Genomic DNA, 23711 nt, shown 5'->3' on the forward strand with positions numbered 1-23711 from the left:
TCTTTAATAAAACCTTTATTTCAAGGGTAGTAACTCTTGATTGTCCTTTTGAAAAATAATTTACAGGGTAGCTGTATTGCTTACTAGTTATATCAGTCAGCATTGGTTAGGCGAAATTAAGTTTAAAGGAGCCATTAAAATGTATCATAGAATTTGTAATATTTTCTACACATATAATAATTGTTAGAGGGCTGTAATGGGTTTCAACATTGAAATAAAGCTTATTTTCTTTTTTTGAGACAGAGTCTCGCTCTGTTGCCCAGGCTGGAGTACAACGGCGCAATCTCGGCTCACCGCAACCTCCGCCTTCTGGGTTCAAGCGATTCTCCTCCCTCAGCCTCCCGAGTACTTGGAACTACAGGCGCACACCACCACACCCGACTAATTTTTGTATTTTTAGTAGAGACGGGATTTCACCATGTTGGTCAGGCTGATCTCAAACTCCTGACCTCGTGATCTGCCTGCCTTGGCATCCTGAAGTGCTGGGATGACAGGCGTCAGCCACTGTGCCCGGCCAAGCTTATTTTCTTTTATCACAAAATATTTTGAATAGAGAGAAAAGGGAACATAACAAACCATATTTGCCTGTTTGCTTCAGATTTTTAAAATTATTAAGAAATTAATCATGCTGGGCGCGGTGGCTCATGCCTGTAATCCCAGCACTTTGGGAAGCTGAGGCGGGTGGATCACAAGGTCAGGAGTTCGAGATCAGCCTGGCCAACATGGTGAAATCCCATCTCTACTAAAATACAAAAATTAGCTGGGCATGGTGGCGCGCACCTGTAATCCCAGCTACTCGGGAGGCTGAGGCAGGAGAATTGCTTGAACCCAGGAAGCGGAGGTTGTGGTGAGCCGAGATCATACCATTGCACTCCAGCCTCGGCAACAACAGCGAAACTCTATCTCAAACAAAAAAACAAACAAAATGAAGTTAATCATTACAGATACAGTTTTCACTCTCTGTGTACAACTCTTCAATGCCATTCTCCATTATATATTTAGAAACGATAATCACTATACTGAATTTGATGTTTGCCTTTCCTGTGCATGTTTTAAACATTTAAACAAAATCTGTATAAATCTATAAATATTATATGGTTTTGCATATTTTAAAATCATAGTATTATAAGGCCGGGCACAGTGGCTCATGCCTGTAATCTCAGCACTTTGGGAGGCCGAGGCAGGTGGATCACGAGGTCAAGAGATCGAGACCAGCCCGGCCAACATGGTGAAACACTGTCTCTACTAAAAATACAAAAATTAGCCAGGCATGGTGGCAGGCGCCTGTAGTTCCAGCTACTCGGGAGACTGAGGCAGGAGAATTGCTTGAACTTGGGAGGCAGAGGTTGCAGTGAGCCGAGATTGCACCGTTGCACTCCAGCCTGGGTGACAGAGCGAGACTCCGTCTCAAAAAAAAAAAAATCATGGTAGTAAAATATATATACACCCATATGTAACTTTTACCTCTTCAACATTGTTTTTGAGACTTATTCACTTAATATAGGAAACTAGGGATCATTAGTTTTAAATAATGTGCATTAAATAATGTGTGCCATGTTATGTTAATCCATTCTCCTACCGATAAACATTTAGGTTGTTTCTACAGAGTTTTCAAAATACATTGTACTGGCTGGGCGCAGTGGCTCATGCCTGTAATCCCAACACTCTGGGAGGCCAAGGTGGGTGGATCACGAGGTCAGGAGATCGAGACCATTCTGCCCAACATGGTGAAACCCTGTCTCTACCAAAAATACAAAAATTAGCTGGGTGTGGTGGCATGTGCCTGTAATCCCAGCTACTCGGGAGGCTGAGGCACGAGAATCGCTTGAACCCAGCAGGCAGAGGTTGCAGTGAGCTGAGATTGCACCACTGCACTCCAGCCTGGCCACAGAGTGAGACTCTGTCTCAAAAAAAAAAAAAAAAAAAAAAAAAAAATATATATATATATATATATATATATAGTACTGTTTGTTGTACATGTGAATAAAGCTCTGCCTCATAACACACATTGGTGTTATCTCTATGAGAAGCAGCTCAGTCACAAATCAACCCTTGGATTTGTAGCATTGTTTCTAATATCTTCTAAATGGATAGAGGGAACCAGATGCTTACTGTAAATGTCAGATGCTTGAAAAGTGAAAATATAGTTTGAAGGAACCCGTGCTTTCCAGAGGATGAATACTGATTCCTCTTTACCCTGGTACATCAAAATACATTATTGTAGACTCTGAATTTTATATTTAGCTCCATAAATAATGATTTCAGCAGAGTTCAGTAATTGGTTTCTGAATTGGTAATATGATTTTACCATTGGATGAGCATAAATAGATAAAAGCCCTGGCTCATTTTTCTTTTTCAGGGCTTGTAAATTGTGACAAATGTTAGCTGCTGAACCACCATTAGATTTCACAGCATAAAACCAACCACAAGCATAATTGATATAGGGCTCATACTTCAAATCACTGCTAATTTTCTCCACTTAACATGTCCAAATGCATATGACATACTAAACTATCAATTAAATGTCTCCTACCTGAGCTTTGGTTTTAATTGTACCTGAAAAAGAATGCCTATTGACAGGCAGTCCCACTTAGTGGTACTGTTTCAACTGCTCTGTGGGTTGACTGACTATATTTTAGAGTTCTCCAATGTTCTTTTTCATAATAAAGATTTGTATCCTGGCTACCACGTCTTCTTCATTAAAATTGGACGATATATCAGTCGGCTTAAGCTAAGTCATTCTATGGTAATAACCCTCAAGTTTAAATGACTTAAAATAAGGCTTATTTCTCTTGATGTTATTTGTCAGCCAAAGTCATTGTCAGCTTTGTTCCATAATTCTGGGACCCAGGTAAAGAAGCATCCCCTCATGGACTGGACTAGAACCAATGAACTGTGGTGGGGTGTGAGGGGAAAGAAGCATCCCCTCTCTGGGACATGCCATTCTTGTTTAAAAGGGAAAAGAGAGATGACAGAACCAAGTGAGTTTATGTTCGGCAGTGGCATACCACTTCCTGTCACATATCATAGAACAAATCAAGGCCAAGACTGCCATCCAAGGTGAGGAGGTAAAGTGTGCCCAGTGGGAGGGACAAAAATATTTGGGAATAGTAATATAATCTACCACAGAGGTTGTTTTCATTCTCAAGCAGGTATCCTTTTGACTGACTTTTGGACTATATACAAAATCAGTTTTTTTTAGGTTTTACTAATATACAAGAAAGACTTTCTTATCTCTGGGCTGGGGTTTAGCCTGATTTATTTTTAATATGAATCCACAGAAAAATAAGCATTAAAATCACTTTGAAAAATTAATATTTGGAAGCCCCATAAATATAATGGTGGTGTAAATATAAACAATATTACCTTACAAACTCAACTAATTGAAATCTTTCTCATATTACTCTAAGTGGAGAAAAATAACTGATTCCCACCCAACCCCCACTCCAGCCATCAGGAAACTCTCAAAAAGAACTTCATATAGTTAGTATCTTAAGGCAGATCATTCAGATATGCTGCTCAAATTTGATGAATATCTCTTGTCATTTTATATGATGTCACAATGAACAGAGGTATACTTTTATTTACATAGATGGCAAATGATATATTTTTAGATTTAATTGCTATATGTTAGGGTATTTGTATATGACATGTATATACAAGGACTGCTTTCTTAGCGATTCTTCCTTCTCTGGAATTTTTTTTTTTAGCTATTTGTGAATAGCTGTTACTTTGGGCACTGAGCCCAGCTTTTCTTAATCTGTCTTTCTTTTTCTATTTTAAGATACTTTGAAAATTATTGGTTTATTTTCTAAAAATGAAGTAAGTAAATTATCTCTAGGTTCCCCTTAAATGATATTTTATTATTAGATGGTTTAAAACAGTTGTTTGGCTTTTCAATAATAAGTGTAAAAACTGATCACATTGCATGTCAAAATTTATTCACCCATGGTTTGATAATAATAGCTATAATACTTACAGAATGCTACTGTCATTATTCTAGGTGCTTTATATGTGTTGTTTATTTATTCCACACAACAACCCTATAAGTACCAATATTATCACCCCCTTTTTTTTTTTTGAGATGGAGTCTTGCTCTCATAGCCCAGGCTGGAGTGCAATGGCTAGATCTCGGCTCACTGCAACCTCTGCCTCCCAGGTTCAAGCGATTCTCCTGCCTCAGCCTCCGAGTAGCTGGGATTACGGCATGCACCACCATGCCTGGCTAATTTTTTGAATTTCTAGTAGAGACGGGGTTTCACCATGTTGGCCAGGCTGGTCTTGAACTCCTGACCTCAGGTGATCCACCCGCTTCGGCCTCCCAAAGTGCTGGGATTACAGGCATGAGCCACCTTGCCTGGCCGTATTATCCCCTTTTTATAGATGAGGGATTTACCGTACTTACTTTAGTACACATCTATATTCAGTATTGGAAAAATAAGCCATGTTTGGAAGGGCTTATCAGTGAGGCTAGGAATTTGGCCAGTTAAAGCAGGAAACCAACAGAAGAAAGGGAAGTAGTAGCAGAAGCTTGTTTAGAGGTTTCCTGAACCTTACTCTATTCTCCAAACAGAAGAATTTCAAAAAAAGGCTTAGGCAATTCTTTTAAGCTGTTAGTCAAAGGAGAACTACTTTCTTTTTAGTTCTAGGTCAACAAATAATCTACTAGTTTTTGTGAAGGCGCAATCTGGAATTTCTATATATATATATAATTTTATTTTATTTTATTTATTTTGTTTTTTTGAGATGTAGTATCACTCTGTTGCCAGGCTGGAGTGCAGTGGTGCGATCTCGGCTCACTGCAACCTCGGCCTCCCAGGTTCAGGTGATTCTCCTACCTCAGCCTCCCGAGTAGCTGGGATTACAGGTGTGTGCCACCATGCCCAGCTAATTGTATTTTTAGTAGAGATGGGGTTTAACCGTGTTAGCCAGGATGGTCTCAATCTCCTGACCTTGTGATCTGCTCGCCTCAGCCTCCCAAAGTGCTGGGATTACAGGTGTGAGTCCACCACGCCCGGCCTATATATGGATTTTATTATGATCTTGAAACATTAGCCTTTTGTAATCTTCGACAGAACAGAGAAGCTCGGGAACATAGAAGCACAGGAACCCTTCTTCAAGTTAGAATAGGAACAAAGTGCACAAATTCCAATTATTCCTTTTGATGGCTGATTACCTGATGATAGCTATGGGACAGCAACTCTTTGTAGTGTAGCTGCACTTAGGAGCAAAAAGGAAGTCTAAGAGTAGATCTGACAACCCAACCATAGTTAATGTGGAGAGCCTTTTTCTATTTGCAGATATTTCGGTGGACTACTTATTGTATGTATACAAATGTTTTTATACTTTTTACATGATGATTACATGAGTTTATGTGATGATATGATTCAATTTAACATAACTGAAACTCCAAAGTTGTGTAATGGTTACAAAGTTGTAGAATAAAAATATCTTTAAAGATTAAAAAATTATATAAGATGAAGAAAAGAATCAAATGAAAGTATTGAGTCACATTTTTATTCTATTTATAATAGTTTCTTTGCTGTCTATAACCTTTTCATTAGCCTTCTCAAACAAGGGGTTAAATTTCAGTGGACTCAATTCTTCCAAATTTTGGGAGTAATATCTATCCATTCTCACCAAAAGCAGAAAGTCTAGAAACTACCAGAAAATAAAACTCTAGAAACTAGAAACTCTAGAAAATAATCTATTACTAGCTTTCTTATTTGTTAAGTGTACTATAAAGCCTTTAAACCTTTAAATATCTAAAATAATTTTCATAAGAAACTCAGAGAAATTAAGGGAGAAACTGAGAGGAAAACAGTAACTGGATTGTCAGTTGCTTTGTGTTGTTGAGAAAAAGGAGTTATCAATTAGTTAAAATTGATAACTAATTGCAGCTAATATATTGGACAATATTAAAGTCTGCAAGTCATTAACAAGTCAGGGTTAGGCAGGGGTAATATTTGTTACCTTTCCTCTGAAACTTGATGTCTCTATTCCTGAATATATCATTACTTTGATTCATCAACATTTTTGGACAAGTAACATTAGTAATAAAAGCCATCAAAGTAGTTTGCCATTGTCCTGCCTTTTTTTAAAAAAAAAAAATTAAAAAGGTGACTGTATGTTTTACACATGATAGTTTTTTCCATGTTCTTCTGGTTAAAGAGCAGATAGAAAAAAAAAACTTAAAACACGGCAAGGCTGTAACATGCCAAAGGTCACATAACCTGTAGGTACAGCCAGATTTCCTAATTATTAATCTATTGAAATATTTTGCAGTTCATTAGATTACTAAATCCGGTTATCAATTAATGATGCACCTGACATACACCCTTCTAGTTTCATAAAAATCATCTCATTAGCCTGGGCGTGGTGGCTCACACCTGTAATCCCAGCAATTTGGGAGGCCCAGGGGGTGCAGCAGATCCCTCGAAACCAGCCTGGACAACCTGGCGAAACCCCATCTCTACCAAAAATACAAAAAAAAAAAAAAAAGCAGGTGCTGGCTGAGGTGGGAGGATCATCACCGGGGGCCCTGAGTTCAAGGCTGCAGTGAGCCGTGATCGCGCCACTGCACTTCAGCCTGGGCGACAGAGTGAGACCCTTTCTCAAAACGCACATACACAACAACAACACAGTAACAACACACCAACTCCCAAAACATCTTATTAAACTCTGTGGATCTACGCCATTTAAACCTAATTGTTTCAGGAAATCGTCTAAAAACATTTTTTTTTTTTTTTTGTCCTGGAATGGAATGTGTATGTAGGCTCAGGGAATAACTCAGTTTATCAGGTTCTTGGCTGTTTTTCCACAGGTCCAAAAGGATAAATGGATAAAGTGATGCTGAAATAACTTAGAGAACCCGTATTCCAATGCTTCTATGTTAAAACAGTGAAGCAGTTTTTAAAATAGAAAAGTATCTACAATTTTGCTTTCAAGCAAACTAGCGTTAACGGAATCATTGCTATTCAAAACTATTTTTGAAGTATCGGTGTATAGTTAACAAAAATAATTTTTAAAAAAGAAAGTTGTCGTATTCTGGATTCCACACCCCCCCACCACCCCTCGCCACTCGTCGCCCTCCCCCAGCCTCCACCCTCCCATGGCTTAAGTCGCATAGCTGAAAGGATTTTGCTCATTTTTTCCAAAACACTTCACGTCTGGGTAGTAGCCAATCATGGAAAGTTTCAAGCAAATGTTACATTTGGGATAGGGATGAAGCTAGTCCGGGGCTGCTCTCGGAGGAGTCGCCAGGCGCCCTGACCTGGGGGCCAGATGCGAGCTGGGACCGGCTGAGCTCCGACAGCTCGGCCAGACTCAGCCCCGCCAAACCTGCTGACCTCACTGCCCTCAGCTGCGGAGGATCTCGCCCATGAATCTCCCCAACAGCTCAAATCCCCGGAGTGGAGGAGCCCACCGCTTCATAAATGCGAGAACCCAGAGCCCCTAGTACCCAACTAGGCTAGCCTCGGAGTTGGCACGGCGTGCAAAAAGTGGCTACTGAGCAGCCGGGCCTGCCTCATCCGCTTCACACGTCAGTTTGACTCCTCTCCCCGCCCCCCACCAATCCCCCGCCCCCCACCAATCCCCCGCCCTACCCTCCGCGCACCCAGAGCCGAGAGAAATTTGACTGCCCTAATCGCCAATCAAAAGAGAGGTCGAGGATTTGAGCCAATCGGAGCGGGCGAAGGGGGCGGGCCGTCGGCGAGCGCCGAAGGTCTCTAGCCCTCCCCTGCGCTTTAGCCTCAGTGCGGGAGCCTTAGGCGGTGCGAAGAGAACCGGTCGCGGCAATCCTAGGGAGCAGCAGCAGCAGCAACACCCGCAGCAGCAGCAACACCCGCATCCGCTGCGGGAGTAGGAGCCGGAACCACACCCACGTAGCTGCCCTTTCCTCTTCTGTCATTTCCCCGCCCCACCACAGACCGCGTTCCCCGAGGAAACCGGCCGCCCACGCCCGGAGCATCCTCCCCTGTTGAGCGGGCGCTGACGGACCCGGCGGCATGATGCGGCTGCGAGGCTCGGCGATGCTGCGGGACCTGCTCCTGCGGTCGCCCGCCGGCGTGAGCGCGACTCTGCGGCGGGCACAGCCCCTGGTCACCCTGTGCCGGCGTCCCCGAGGCGGGGGACGGCCGGCAGCGGGCCCGGCTGCCGCCGCGCGACTCCACCCGTGGTGGGGCGGGGGCGGCTGGCCGGCGGAGCCCCTCGCGCGGGGCCTGTCCAGCTCTCCTTCGGAGATCTTGCAGGAACTGGGCAAGGGAAGCACGCATCCGCAGCCCGGGGTGTCGCCACCCGCTGCCCCGGCGGCGCCCGGCCCCAAGGACGGCCCCGGGGAGACGGACGCGTTTGGCAACAGCGAGGGCAAAGAGCTGGTGGCCTCAGGTGAAAAGTGAGTGTCTCCACGAGGCGCATGAGGCCTCGTTCTGCTCGGGGCCCGGGCTCAGGCTGTGTGGGGCCCTGCGGTGGGGCGGGATAGAAGCCGAGGTTCTAGAAAAGAGAAAGAAAGAGGTGCCGGGCGGCCTGCGCCGTCTGCGCCATGTGATTAGGCCCGGCCCCGCCCGCGCCGTCCCCGCCCGCGCCCCTCCGCCAGGCTCCCGCTTCCCTTCTCCGCCCCCGGCGGGGGTCGCCCTGGTGGGGCCGCGGTGGGGCCTGATGGGCTCGCCTGGCGTCCGCAGCGCCAGAGAGGCCGCTCCCCTGCCGCGCCGCGTGCTCAGCTCTCTGGCTCGCGGCTGCAGCGCCTGGCCGCCCGCCCCAGCCATTCGTGGGCGATGCCGCACGAACATCTCCACCGAGTGACATTTAGGAGTTGGGCGTTCAGCAGAGCATTTACCTTCCTGACTTGTCGCTTTTCCTGGCTCGTTTCCGCTCTGCCTGCCCTCCCTTGGTTTCTGCCGTCATCCGGTTGGAAGCCAGATGTGACAGAGAGCTCTTTATATTTCTGTAGTGGCTACCTCAGGCACGTGTAGAGCCATCTGGGGCACCGGAAACAATGTTTCAGAAGTGAGATTAGGAGGAATCGGGTCTTGTGGCCGAGAAGATGGGGCACGCAGTATAGACCACCTGTTTGCACTAGGGACCAGCTTTGGCTTGTCAGGTCTTCCGTGAGATGGGGAGATTTTTAGAAATAAAAGTTAAATAGCCAAAATGAAATGTGACATAATACACTAATTCAGTGAAAAATCTGAGTTGAGTAGGTTTTGTGACTTCATTGTGATAGGATGTTGACTCATCCTGTATGTGTACAGCACAGTAGTTTAGTTTTAAAGCAAAATTGGTTTTTCTTAAAACAATATGCAAAGCAGTCTCCTAAATATTTTTGTCTTGTGTAATACAAATGGACCACTTCGTTTTCCCAAAATGGGTAAAAATTTGCCGGTCTGCTTTCATTATACCTTACTGTTTTTCTGGCTTTGTGCGCTGACACTCTAACCTGTTTTGCTTCCCTTTTATTTCTGCTATTTACAGCTCTAGAGTTCCTTAAGTCAAACTGAAAGTGAGAACATTCTTATAATTTCAATCTCACGCCTGCTTGATGTTTTCCTGTAATTGAAGTTGGGACCTTCCAGAAACTTTCCTAAAGTTCTTCTCCCAGACTGAAAAAGATTATTTGAAAAGAATCACTTGATGATGGGCAAAATTTGTGGTATTTTGTGATGTTGGTTTTGTGCCACAAAATAGCATCCTGACCATGGACAGGTTATTTAATATCTTGGGTTAGATGACTTAAATCCTTTCAAGTTCTAAAAAGCTATACTTCTGTTAAATTTGTACTTCTCTCATATTTTAGGGACTAGAATAATGTTTAATTTCATCAGGGACTCACTTTTACTTTAACGTCATCCGGTTTACGAAGCAAGTAACGAGTTTACATACAAGTGCCCAAGGTACAGAATTGCAAAATGCAGTCACCACCGTTTAAAAGTTAATCTTAAAGGCTACAAGATGGGAACTGCATTCTAGTAAAATTATGTCTTCAGGTCTGTGGCTCTGCAGTGGCTCTAGTGCCTCTCTTTTTTTTCCTGTTTTGTCAAATAGGAATTGAGCTGCTTCTGTGATTTACTTGTCCAGAAGTTTCTGGTTTCATTGCCTTTTTAATAAGAAATCACCTTTTAGCAATGGCCTGAAAGTTGTGAAGAAAGTATTTTAATTTGATTAAAGTTTCTATTTCCTGAATGATCTGGTTTCCAAATGTAGCTTTCCCTCTTTGGCTCCTTTCATTTTGCCTTTATGTGACAAACATTTCTCTTATCCTGGGAGATAAGCTCCCAGTTGATCCTGTTATTCTTTCTAATGCTTAGCCTGCAAAGCATAGGTCATCCCTCAATCAGCAGTCTACCTGGTATGCTAGCACTCTCTCAGGACTGTGCCAGATTTTATGTAGTATTATTAAAGGAAATAACCATGAGAAAATTAAATTAACATTTTGTAAAAGGCTTAGAACAATATTTGGTGTGTGTTAAATGACACATAACTATTTATTAAATAAATGAGAAAAAATTGCTTCTTCATTATTGTAAAGCCTGTTAAAGAGATTGGCCTTTGAATTTCAGGCTTGCACATGAAGGTTTTTAATTTTTTTAGTTTCCACAAAAATGTTTATCTTGAGAAATTGCTATACATCTGTCTTATATGAAACTATGTGAGTTGCACTGTTTACCTTTTGCTCTGCTGATAAATAAGTTCAGAGTAAATTTAATGCTTAACCACACCAATTGCATCAGTTCACATGGCTGGGATGTCTGCGTTTCCTCCTTTCCTTGGTCCTGAGTTTATATTTTATTTACTTTATATTCTGGAAGGAGGCGGGATATAAGCAAGTTACTTTACCTTTTATTCACAAACTCTTTGAACTAATGTCACCTTAGACTATACTGTCTCCATTACACAACTTTAGTGTGGTTTAGGATACGAACGTCTTAATATCATATAGAAAAAATTAATGATCTTTGCTTAGTTTTGTCTTTAGTGATCTTATTTAATTTTGTTATGGTTCATTCTGTCATCTTGAAAACCAACTTTGCTTGCTTCTCTTCATTTTCAAAATTGTTCTCTCTTCTTTCCTAGTTCTTTTTGGATTTCCTCACTGGGTAAACCCTGAGGCTGAGGCCTTTGCCCCTTTCCCACTTGTCTGCCTTCTCAACAGCATATCCCTTCTTTCAGCTTTGACTCTCATCTTTGTGTAGGTAATACTTCATCTCTTAATCTAAAGCTCTGTTCTTACATTTGTTGCCAAATATTCAGTGACTTCAAATTTTAAGTCTGTACCCCAATATTCATTCTTTTCTTCAATTCAACCTATTTTGCATACTGTTATGAGATTAATTTTAGAGTTTTAATTTGAAAATATCACTCTCCTTCCAGAAAACCAACAGGAACTGGAATGAGCATTTTATTGAAGTCACAAACTGTGTTATGGTTTATGCCAGCAGTTGCCCATATGGACATTTTTATCATACTTTTCTCTGTCAAGCTGGTTATACTTATTTCCGTAAAGTCCAGAAGTATGTATCCTATCTTAGTGAATGGTCCCTAGGAAGAGTCAGAGGGATAGAGGTAAGGGGCATTGTTAAGTTTTTTTTTTTGGACATTTATTTTTTAATGAGAAAGGAAAAGAGATACATAACAGAAACTGGGCTGGAAAAATAACAGCATATGTATGCTGTTAGAAAATAGATAATTCATACAGGATGCAATATTGAAAGTATTCTGTTAAAACAACAGTGAGGTCACTTTCCCCTTGTCGGATTGGCAGATGTTAAATCAAGTGATTGGGAAATAGGAATTCTAGCATTGCTAGTAGAAGTATAAATTATTAGTTCAGTTACTTTAGGCAGTTTGGTAGTTTCTGTTAAAAACTGCATACCTGTGATGTGGTAGTTGGATGTTTGCACATCTACATGAAGTCGTGGCATTCAGAAATATTTGTAATTACACAAATAAGCATACTTTAAAATACATTTATATTTAAAAGTAAAAGTGCAAGCAAAAATGATTTCAGCTAGCTTTAGATAGTATGAATTTATGTTTTGATAGTTCAGCTTTATGTTTTGATAGTTCATATATTTAGTAAATGGAAAATGAAGGGCAAAGAAAATCATCGAGGTGTGTATACTCTGAAAATTTAATTTTTTTTTTTTTTTTTTTGAGATGGAGTCTCACTCTGTCACCCAGGCTGGAGTGCAGTGGTGTGATCTTTGTTCACTGCAACCTCCGCCTCCTGGATTCAAGCCATTCTCCTGCCTCAGCCTCCTGAGTAGCTGGGATTACAGGCGCCCGCCACCACGCCTGGCTAATTTTTGGGTTTTTAGTAGAGATGGGGTTTCACCATGTTGGCTGGGCTGGTCTTGAACTCCTGACCTCAGATGATCCGCCGGCTTTGGCCACCCAAAGTGCTGGGATTACAGGCATGAGCCACCGCACCTGGCCTGAACATTGAATTTCAAAGTAAGATGAAATGCTTGTGAATTTCAGTGAACATTGAATTGGGTAGACTGAACAATACTAGTAAGGAAGCTGAGTTAGTATTTGGCAGATATAAATATTAAGTTTTAGAACTGAATGACGAAACCTCTGTTAAAATAGGGGCACGTGTTTTTATGATCCTTCAGTAATGCATTTGGTTTTAATTTTAAAAGTTAACATATTTACAATTCACTTAAGCTAAAATCAAGGTGGAAAGTGTGTTTCATTTTTTCCTTTGGGCTTCTCAGGCAGCCCCTTAGTTATTTTTGATTTCTTCATTATTAAAATTTTTTTCTAGGTGATGATTATCAGTGAGTTTTAGTTTTTTGTTTTTTTAATTTTATTTTTATTTATTTATTTATTTTTGAGGTGGAGTCTCGCTGTCACCCGGGTTAGAGTGCAGTGGTGTGATCTCAGCTCACTGCAACCTCTGCCTCCTGGGTTCAAGTGGTTCTCCTGCCTCAGCCTCCCATGTAGCTGGGACTACAGGCACGTGCCACCACACCTGGCTAATTTTTGTATTTTTAGTAAGATGGGATTTTACCATGTCAGCCAGGATGGTCTCGACCTCCTGACCTTGTGATCTGCCTGCTTTGGCCTCCCAAATTGCTGGGATTACAGGCGTGAGCCACTGCACCCAGCCCAGTTTTTTGTTTTTTTAAAAGCAAGTGAAAAAGGTACCAATAACTATATGTCATAACATTTTTGTGGCCTAATATTTATATTGAAATGTGCATCAGTCATTGATAACTTTGTCCATGATCTGTAATTAACAAACTCATGCTGTTAATTTATAACTTTATTAATATTTGGATGAAATTCACTGAAAGAGCAAGAATTAGATTCTGAGGGGTGTAGTCTCCTGGAGTTTTAGCTGCATGTTTCCAGACCTTACTCTTTTATAGAAAAGTCTGCCTACCTCAAAGTCAGCTAATCTATGAAATGACTACCAAATACAATTCAGCCTTTTTTATGAGGCAATATGTAGGCCAGCTAAAAGGGAGGGGGGGCACTATTTTAGTCCAAAGATAAATGTCACTTTGAAAGAAATTTGCTGAAGATATTTGTGGGTTTCTTTGAGTTTTAAAAAGTTATTTAAAAGAAATCAGGCTGGGCGTGGTGGCTTATGCCCGTAATCCCAGCACTTTGGGAGGCCAAGGCAGGTGGATCACTTGAGGTCAGGAGCTCAAGACCAGCCTGGCCAACATGGTGAAACCCTGTCTCTACTAAAAATACAAAAATTAGCCAGGAGTGGTGGCGGGCGCCTGTAATCCCAGCTACTCGGGAGGCTGAGGCAGGAGAATCGCTTGAACCCAGGAGATGGAGGTTGCAGTGAGCGGAGATTGTGCCACTGCACTCCAGCCTGGGTGACAGAGACTCTTGTCTCAAAAAAAAAAAAGATAATAGTAAAAGGCTGTACTACTTCCTTCTTGTGATATTTGAAATGAAGAACAATTATGACTATATAAACTGAAAGCCTAATTATAGAATTTGTGTGAGGGAGCTCAATCATGTTAAATCCTATATAAATTAAGGTTATATTTTATAGTTGCCTGTCTGTGCCTTTTCACCTTTAAGTCATTTGCTAGTAAGAGAAATGCTTAAGAAAGCTGAGTAAACAGATGTATTTATAAAAATAGTTATTAATTACTGATATCTCTAAGTGAGGTACATAGCTTTCACATAGAGATACTGTTACTACAGTTTTACCCTGAAATCTGCTCAGGTGCAAAATTGCTTTGGTTATGAAACACATTACTTATGAGTGATCACTGCACTTAGTGATTTTCTGACCCCCTACAATGTAGTAGAAGCAAAATGTTAATGTACCTTGACTTCCATTTGGAAGTGTCCTCTGCTTGATATGTTAAATTCATTATAAAGAAATGTTTATAGTAAAAGCATTACTTTCGAAACATGGAACTGTAGATGTTGCATAATGAATAAAACTGATAGCTTTCAGGATGAAGAAATATATTTTTGCCTATTTATTTCTGGTACAGGCTTCTAAAAAAGATTTTTAAAATTGTCTTCTTGATGAGGATATTTACAGTGACATAGACACGTCCTTCAATTTTTGATGGGATTGTAAACTTTCTGAAGGGCAATTTTTAAGCTCTATGAGGAACTTAAAAAGTATTCATACCTTTTTAGGAATCTAAGTTCACAAAGTAAACTGAAGTGTTAGAAAGATTTATTTCCTAATATTTTTGGTACAGTGTTATGCATACTAGAGAAAAATGGAGAAAAACTCATGTTCAACATTAGTGGGATAGTTAAGTAAATTGTGGTACATTCATATGAGTCTCTTATTTAGTCATTTAAAATGTTTGCAGATACTTTTTAGGATATAAGGTAATGTTAGGCCAAAAGTTAGAATACAGAATTTTCTATGCAGTATGATCTCAAGCTATTTTAAAAAGCTCAGAAAAAGTAATAGAAGGAAATAAGCCAAAATGACATTAGCAGTTGTGGTTTATGAGAACGGGCATTGTTTTTCCTGCCTCCTTTTGTTAAACTTTTAAGATTTCCCCTGCATTATAAGTGGGAAACGTCTAAAACAGTAAAAAACATTCCATAGTTTTGAAAATCAAAGGAACCACATCTGTTAAATTTTGAACTTGTAAAACTCTACTGCCTACTCTTCTAATATCCTGATTCTGGTTGTGTAAGAATAGTAAGCACCATTACATTGAAAGAAAAGTATGAAAATAGGTTATGTATAAATTTGCACAGCTCCTGTTTATTAGCATTGTCTAATCATATTCACTGGTACCCTCAAACATCAAACTTTAAAAATTTAAAACTATTCTTGATATAAGTCTCCCTAGTAAATGTTACATATTTCTCTGCCATATTAAAACATTGTAATGAATAGAGTTTAACATTTCTTGTTCAACTTATGTGTATTTTAAGGATGCATTATTATACTACACTGTAATACAGTGATGCTGTAAGACAAGTGCTGGCACACTTTCCCTGAAAGGCCAAATAGTAAATATTTTCAGCTTTTGGGGTTCTCTAGTCACTACTACAACTACTCAGTTCAGTGGTGGTAGCAAAATAGCCACAAACAATAGGTAAATAGATGTGGCAGTCTTCCAGTAAAACTTTATTTACAAAAAGAGGAGGTCCCTGCTGTAGTTTGCCTACCCCTACACTAAAATATATTTATTGGTAAGTTCTCTCATGCCTTGATTGGTTCTGCTTTAACCAGTACTCTTAAGGGTGGGTTTGTTCTTTTGTGGATTTTTGTGTCTTGTATCAGTTGACTGTCTTCATGTCTCTACTTTAGCAATCCTCCTTCCCTCTTACCTTCTGTATCCAGTTCTGCTTAGCTTTTTCAAAAAATTGTGGTAAAATATACATAACATAAAAATTACCACTTTAACCATTTTTAAGTTCCCTAGTTCAGTGGCATTAAATACTTCCGTTAGTTTTAGAACCCAGATGAATATGCTAATGTGTAAAATAAAAGTATGTAAGTCGTGAGTGAATAAAGTTTATGATCTCACTTTAGTGTAGTGATTTGGAGGACATCTATTTTTAGCAACTCAAAAACTGAGAATTAGGCTTGGAAGTAACTTTAAAGAACATTTAATTCCAGCTGGTTTTACATATTATATAAGCTGCCCACAGATATTAAATGACCTAAACAAGTTCAGACAATATTAGAACTTGTTTTGATTTTTCTTTTTTCATCTATTAGCAGCAAACTAATTCAATTTATAGAGTTAATTTTTTTTAGATTCAGGATTATGAGAGATCTTATAAACCCTTCTCCCCAGCTGCTGCTTTCTTCTCCCATATTCATCTCTACCTGAATACTGCCTTCACAAGGCAGTTCACTCCCTTAGAAGGCAGCCCATTCCATTTTCATAGCTGTTTCATTTTTCCTTATGTGTGGCTGAAGTTTTTCATTAACTTCTACCTATATATTTTAGTTATTCTGAACAAGTCGTCTATAGTGGTATCAAAGTGATTGCAGTGACAGAATTCATATAGTATCTGTATTATTCTATCTAGATATATTAAAGGATACTTGGCTGAAGAAATGAGTTATTGGAAAAACTAACAGAGTTGGATGTTACAGACTTGATCTCCCCAGATCCTAGTCTTCCCACCGGAGACAGCCAGACTGCCTTTTGGGTCAAAATTCTGAAGTTGTGCAAACGTATGGACAAATTACCATGAGCTGACAGGGACAGCCTGACCATTTCCTCACATAAAGTGGCTTTTGTGCTCTTTACTTTGGTGTGCTTTTAAATGAATTTGTGCTATAAAGTCCAGTCAAAACAGCAGCCCTAATTGAGTATAATCTCATCTTTGCTTTGACAGGATGCAGTTTTATCAAGGCAGACTAATTTAGTTCTCTTATTTGCACTTTGGTTAGAAATTTATTATTGTTCAAGAATTACAGATATTATTCCTAAAATAGAGTGCTAACCACTGAGAGCATAAGGTGGCAGAGCAGGAAGAGTCTGGAACTGGGAACAAAGGATGAGCTTTGTAGGACTAATTCTGGTCCAGCCACTTAAGATTTATGTGACATTGGACCTGCTGCTTGACTTTGATACTCCTTAAAACAAAATTTTTTTTTAATTTAAAATTTAAATTAAATTTTTTTTTTTTTTTTTTTTTAGAAATGGAATCTTGCTGTGTCACCCAGGCTGGAGTACATTGGTGCCATTATAGCTCACTGCAGCCTTGAACTCCTGGGCTCAAGCAGTCCTCTTGCCTCAGTCTCCCAAGTAGCTGGGACTGTAGGTGCATGCTGCCACACTCCTCTAGGACTCTCTTTATCAGTACACTGGTGACAATTAACCCACCTTAATTTACCTCATAGGGTTTTAATATGATAGAAAGTGAGAGTCCTTTTTTAGCAGTAAAGCCTTAAAAGATGTAAGTTTTTATTTTTAAATTCCACCAATGATTAGCCTTGGGGCAAAATCACTTGGATGATAAGTAGAATTTGTCAATTTGTTAGACTTAACATTCATTCTAATATGCTGTTTTATTATATGGTCAGCCACCATCAATTCAACTTTCCGTCTAACAGGTTTATTAATCTGCCAGTTTGCTGGTGTTGATAGACAGTTGTTATCAGTCAGCTCACTATAAATTCAAAATGATACACTGATTTTAAAACAACCGTAAATATCATCTGAAGGATCATTATTCTTAAATGAAGGCATAAAGACTAGCAAATCCTTTTGTATTGTGTTATTATTAGGCCTCATTTTTTTTAATCCCACTTGAAAAGATAGTTTTTCATTGTCTCATAGGTTTACCATACTATACTATGTGTTTTAAGAGTTATGCGAAAAAAAAAATTAAGAAAGGCTTGACCCCAGCCTTGAAGCTTTATAGTTTGGGGAGGTTGGGTAATATGAAATGTTATTTAACAAAATAAGACCGTACAGTTGGTTTCAATTATTTTCCTCTGTTCATTTTGTAGTTCTTAGTAAGGATTTTTTTTTTTAAATTTTCTTCCTTTCATTTGATAGTTTTTTATTTATAAGGTTTTTGAACTGATGAAGATGAATTTGCCTTGTTGCTCCTAATTACAGATTAGAAACCTTCTTGATTTCCCCTACCCATTAAGGCAAAATTAAATACTTCATCTGTACTTGTTAATATAATACTTTCTGAAAAACACTTCTACCATAGTATTTGTCTCATGGCTTTAGTCATATTTCTCCTAGACCACAACCTTACTTTAGGGATCTTTATCGCTATTGCTTGACATATAATAAGTGGTACAAGAAAAGGACAAAACTTAGTGATACCAGAGAATGCTAAAGAGTATAGAGAATCTGGTGGGGGCAAAGTCCTGTGAAACAATTGAAATGATCATTGATAGCTTAAAGATTTAGGGAGAGGAAGGTTTTAAACAGAAGGCATCATAGGTTAAAAAAAAAAAAAAAGATGAGATAGCACTTATTTACAGGTCAATGAGTCTAGTCAATTACATTGGGGAATTATAAGCATTAAGTTAGGAATAAATAGTGTAAAGCTAATTTATAGAGAACTGCATACCAGACTGAGGAGTATGAATTCCCTCTTTGGTATGGGGAAACTAATTTGGTCAGTGGGCTAAGCAAAGACAGCTCCTCTTTTCATGTTGCAGAAGTTGGCCCTGCATTTAAACTTAATGTAGATTTTGGAAGGTAGTCTCCTCATTTACCAGAAGATATATATATATATATATATATATATATCTTCTGAATATATGTATTCAGATATATATATTCACAATATATATATTCTCAACACTAAAACATTAAGTATTCATATAATAGCTTATAGGTAGAAACAGTCACCTTAATTCACACATTCTGTGCTCTAGCTGTTTTTTGTTCCTTATAAACACTAAGTGAGTACTTTCATCCCTTTGGTCTGTTTGCCAGAAATCTTTTTCTGTTGCCATGCTTCCAGCTCTTACCCATCTTTCAGGTTTAGCTCAAATTCCACCTCATCTAAAAAAAGCTTGACCTTATTAGACCACAGTGAAGTAGTTTTCCAAAGTCTGGATGTCATAGATCCATTCTTGTAATTCCTCATTTTATGTACATGTCTCCTTCTTCTAGACTGTAAATGATGTCTAACATGATGTCATACATGTCATGGGATTTTTCTTCTTTTTCATTAAGAAATTATTTCTTAAGACAGTTAAAGGCTAAAGTAGGGGAAGGAATGGGTAAAAGAAGAAACAATATGATGGTAAAATGATCTTAAAGGCAGCATTTAGAAAGGAGAGAGAGACAGTATAAGTTGGAGAAGTAAAAAGGTGAGAAATAAGGATTTTCCTTCAGATTATCTTCTTAACGTTATATCCTATTTGAATTGCTGAATATCATAACCATTTTATGTTTTTCTCTTCAAGGGAATCTTGAGGATTCATTTGGGTTATTAATAATTGTTGATAAGATTTGAAAGACTACTATAATCCTATTTGTCATTAAAACTTAAATACTTTTCTCAAGGATTTCCTAGTTACTATATAGTTACTGAAAGCTATAGTTTTTAGCTTTTGAATTTTAATGAAAAATACATTATTGTGAAGAATTACCAGAAAGAATTAATTTAGGGAGAGAAAAGGGGGGTTAAGGCGTGAATGATCTTGAGTAGTTTATGCCTTGTAGAAAGTTTGAGGAGAATATTTGAATATGTTTGTTCACCAGACTGTTGAAGCGAATTCATTCTCAGATCAAAATCTGAGGTTCAAATGCTGAGATAGGTAGTAATTTATTTTTATCAGTTTTGACAGCTTATTTTGTGAGCTTATTTTTTAGGGCTGGCTTAAATTCTTTTCTCTATAGATAAAAATTAGTTTCTCGTTTAAAAGCAAGTAAACATTTATCTTTTTTTGCTAGCTATGACAATAACATGGTCTTTTAATTTTTTTGCACTATGTGCCATAAGCTAAAAAAGTGTATATTTTACATTATTTACATAGCTTTTAGGCAAAGCAAATACCATTTACTGGTGTGATAAATACATAGAAAGCTTATTCTGCAGTTTTTTAAAGTGACAAACTACCACTATCTGAAGTTTATTTGACCAACCATTTGCTGTAAATAATTGGCATGTTATTATCCACTGATTTTTTGGACAGCTCGTTCAGTTTTTCTTTGAATATTAGGTGGTGAGTATTGTTAAGCTGTGTTTAATGGTATTAGATCAGGATAAGACCTAGAAAACTTGTTTGTACCTTATAAAAGTAATAACAAGCTAGTAAGTTAGAGAGCCAGTATAATGTAGTAGTAGTTTGGATTCAGAAAAATCCATCTTTGCCATTGTGTAATCTTGGAAAGCTTCTTAACCTCTGAACCTCTGTTTCCTGATCTGTGAAATGGGGACAGAGGTAGTCATTTTTTTGAACAAATAACAAAATTTGTTGAGCTTCTATTATGTACCAGAAGTCATACTATATTTTGGATAACAATAGTACCTCTGTCATAAGATCCTTGGAGGATTAGGTTAGAATGCATGTAAAACACTTAGCACAGTGTGTAGAACATAAGTAAGTGATCAATATATTGTAGTTATTATTACTAAAACTTCCCAAGTGTATTTTTTTTGGAGACGGAGTCTTGCTCTGTTACCCAGGCTGGAGTGTGGTGGCGCAATCTTGGCTCACTGCAACCTCCACCTCCCGGGTTCAAGCCATTCTCCTGCCTCAGCCTCCCAAGTAGCCAAGATTCAGGCCCTGCCACAACGTCTGGGTAGTTTTTCTATTTTTAGTAGAGATGGGGTTTCACCGTGTTGGCCAGGCTGATCTCGAACTCCTGACCTCAAGTGATCCTCCTGCCTCAGCCTCCCAAAGTGCTGGGATTATAGGCGTGAGCTACCACGCCCAGCTCCAAATGCATTTTTAAAAGTTGTCTAAGAGCAAAAACAGTTTCAGGGAATAATTATATATCAGGTTATGTCATTAAATATTTTAATGATAAAGCTATGTGTTTTTAAAAAACATTTGTGTGACATTCAATGTTTAAAAGTTTGGTTAATCATAGCATCTTAGTGTTCCACTAGTTTAGTTAATTAAGATTTTTAATGCATACTTACTGGTAACGTTTTTCTTTTAATAGTCTTTATGATTTGTAGAATTTGATGTATACAATCTTGCCTTGTCCTTCTGTATAGGTTAAGAGATTGGTTCCAGGACCCCCACCCCTCAAGTCTCTTATGTAAAATGGTATAATATTTGCCTATAAGCTACATTTACCCTCCCATATATTTTAAATCATCTCTAGATTACTTATAATACCTAATAAAATGTAAATGCTATGTAAATAGGTCTTATACTATCTTTTGAATGTATGTTTTTAATTTTTTTTCTGAATATTTTTTATCCGTGTTGGTTGAATCTATGGATGCAAAGGGCTGACTAGGATATGTAAACCTAGATCACTTTAGAAATAATAACGACAACTACTGTCAGTGGAGTCTTACTCTCTGCCAGGCATGTTCGAAAGATATTGAATGTATTGAGTCAACTGATCCTCACCACAACCCTATGAGGGAGGCACTGTTATCCCCTTTCTCAGATGAGGAAACTGGATCACAGAAAGGTTAATTAATTTACCCGAGGTTACACAACTATAGTATTACAGCCAGGATTCAAGAACTTGTGCACTTGATCTTAACTACTGTCCAGTAGTTAATTGCTGTCTCTCCCAGATTTTATAATCAGGTTAACTATTTGAATAATATGTAAATATGGTCATCATATTTAGAAAACCCCCAAAACAACTGAACAGAGTGTTGAGTCTTACCGGAACGTTTGCTGAGCTCTGTAATTTGAATTGGGTGATTGTACTGGGCTGTATAGGAAGGCATCACCATAACGGATGGCTGGGCGTTAGCACAACTAGAGTTGATGATCAGGGTTTCAAAACCTGGGATTAAAAAATATGTGTTAATGATTTTTTTTTTTTTTACTTGTTTTTCAGTGTGGTTTATAGTGGTACTGATTTGATTTTGGTAAATCAACATTTACTATGGCTGTAGTCTTGAGTATATCAGCTCAGCTGTAGTCTAGTTCAGTGGTTATTTAACAATGGATTTAGTTAAAATCCATTAGAATGTTCATACAAGGATTAATTTTGTATTCTTTCTACCTCTTTAGTAAAATAAAACAGGGTCTGTTACCTAGCTTGGAAGATTTGCTGTTCTATACAATTGCGGAAGGACAAGAGAAAATACCTGTTCATAAATTTATTACAGTAAGTTTTTATATTTTTCTATCTTAACTTACAAAATCAGTAATAATAAATATATACAGTATTATTGAAATATAGTCTTAAAGGTCGTCTGACATGTAGATTCTGACTGACACTATTTCTCCTATTATGTTTTCAAATTTTTATCATGCTCATTTCAAGGTAATCAGTGAAAGAAAAAGAAAGAAACAATGAGAAACTTGTCCAGAAAGTGGGTAATAGTGACACTAAGATGCTATATTCATGTTCAAGTGTTGGGTAGAAGTTTTTATATACAGGAATAAAATCTTATAGTTGGTATAAGCATATACATTTTTTGCACTATATATTTACAAACTCTTATTTTTTTAAAAACAGGCACTCAAATCTACAGGATTGCGAACGTCTGATCCCAGGTTGAAAGAGTGTATGGATATGTTAAGATTAACTCTTCAAACAACGTCAGATGGTGTCATGCTAGACAAAGATCTTTTTAAAAAGTAAAAGTTTCTGCCAAACCTTTAATGGTGATTTGCTATGCTATACGGTGATTCTGCTTTTAAAACAAAATTGCATCTTTGAAGGCCACTGCTTCCTGTGTAATGGAAAAAGGGGATTTATAAACATCATTTGTTTGAAGAACTTGGTACACATTAGGTTCTGTAATACACCGGGCTAAGAGTATTCTTTCTTTAAATCTGTTCTAAGCAAATTTAGCCACCGATGTTTCCAGTTTACAGTACTTGGAGACTGCATTCAGTTTGAGTAGAGCACATCCTTTGTCCTGTCATTGCTTATATTGATCCCCAATTCATCTGCATGACTTGCACGCTTTCTCAGCATGGTCTCTAGTTCTTTTCCACAAGGTGATTTAGGTGACATCATAAAATGAGAGGGCTTCAGACAGACCTGTGTTCCTCACATTTACATACCTGCATTGTCTGCTCCTCTCCTCTCTTCAGACATATTAATACATAGGCTTTTGGCTATTTTCATTTTCTTCAAAACAGTAAAGAACTAAAGGCAACTTTGGAGATTAAAGCGTTGATTTGGTTGAATGAGAATTTTTACTTTGATGTTCCTGTATTTGTATATATTTATTATTTATCTTCATTAATGTGTTTCTATTAGTTTGATTACTTAAAGATTTAATGGACATGTGTGTAATGGATCCCAAAGAATCAAATAGTATTTTGAACTACTACTATTTAAGTAGAAACTAGTATAAAACTGTAAATACTGCTATAAGACATTGGTTTTTTCCAGACATGGATCCAAAAAATTTCTGCATCTACTTTGAAAGTTTGTTATGTATGGGTGTATTTACTTTTGTTTTATCTTCTTTTGGGGGGTTGGGTGATTTGTTCTAGATGTCTCCTGGAGTATTAAGTCATCTGGAGGTATAAGTATTTAACTGTGGTTCTCTGAAGTTTCCTGGCATGCTGTGAAGCACTGCTGACAGCTTGGGATTCTTATCTTTTCACCAGGAGGTTCTTGTTTCTGTTAACTTAGCTGACCTTAAAGTGTAGACTTTAG

General features: G+C 38.4%; 1 protein-coding gene across 3 annotated transcripts in view; it reads left to right on the forward strand.

The window, feature by feature from the left end:
- Positions 1–6756: 6756 nt before the first annotated feature.
- Positions 6757–23711, forward strand: part of GLS (glutaminase) — an 86179-nt gene continuing 69224 nt past the window's right edge. For all 3 annotated transcript variants that reach the window (XM_002812679.6, XM_009237922.4, XM_009237921.3), the window contains exons 1-3: positions 6757–8395; positions 22103–22199; positions 22554–22675. In XM_002812679.6, coding sequence (XP_002812725.1) covers positions 8010–8395; positions 22103–22199; positions 22554–22675 — 605 coding nt within the window. In that variant the 5' untranslated portion in view covers positions 6757–8009. The remainder of the gene's footprint in view (positions 8396–22102; positions 22200–22553; positions 22676–23711) is intronic.

This window comes from Pongo abelii, chromosome 11 (genome assembly GCF_028885655.2).
Source record: "Pongo abelii isolate AG06213 chromosome 11, NHGRI_mPonAbe1-v2.0_pri, whole genome shotgun sequence".
NCBI classification, from domain to species: Eukaryota; Metazoa; Chordata; class Mammalia; order Primates; family Hominidae; genus Pongo; species Pongo abelii.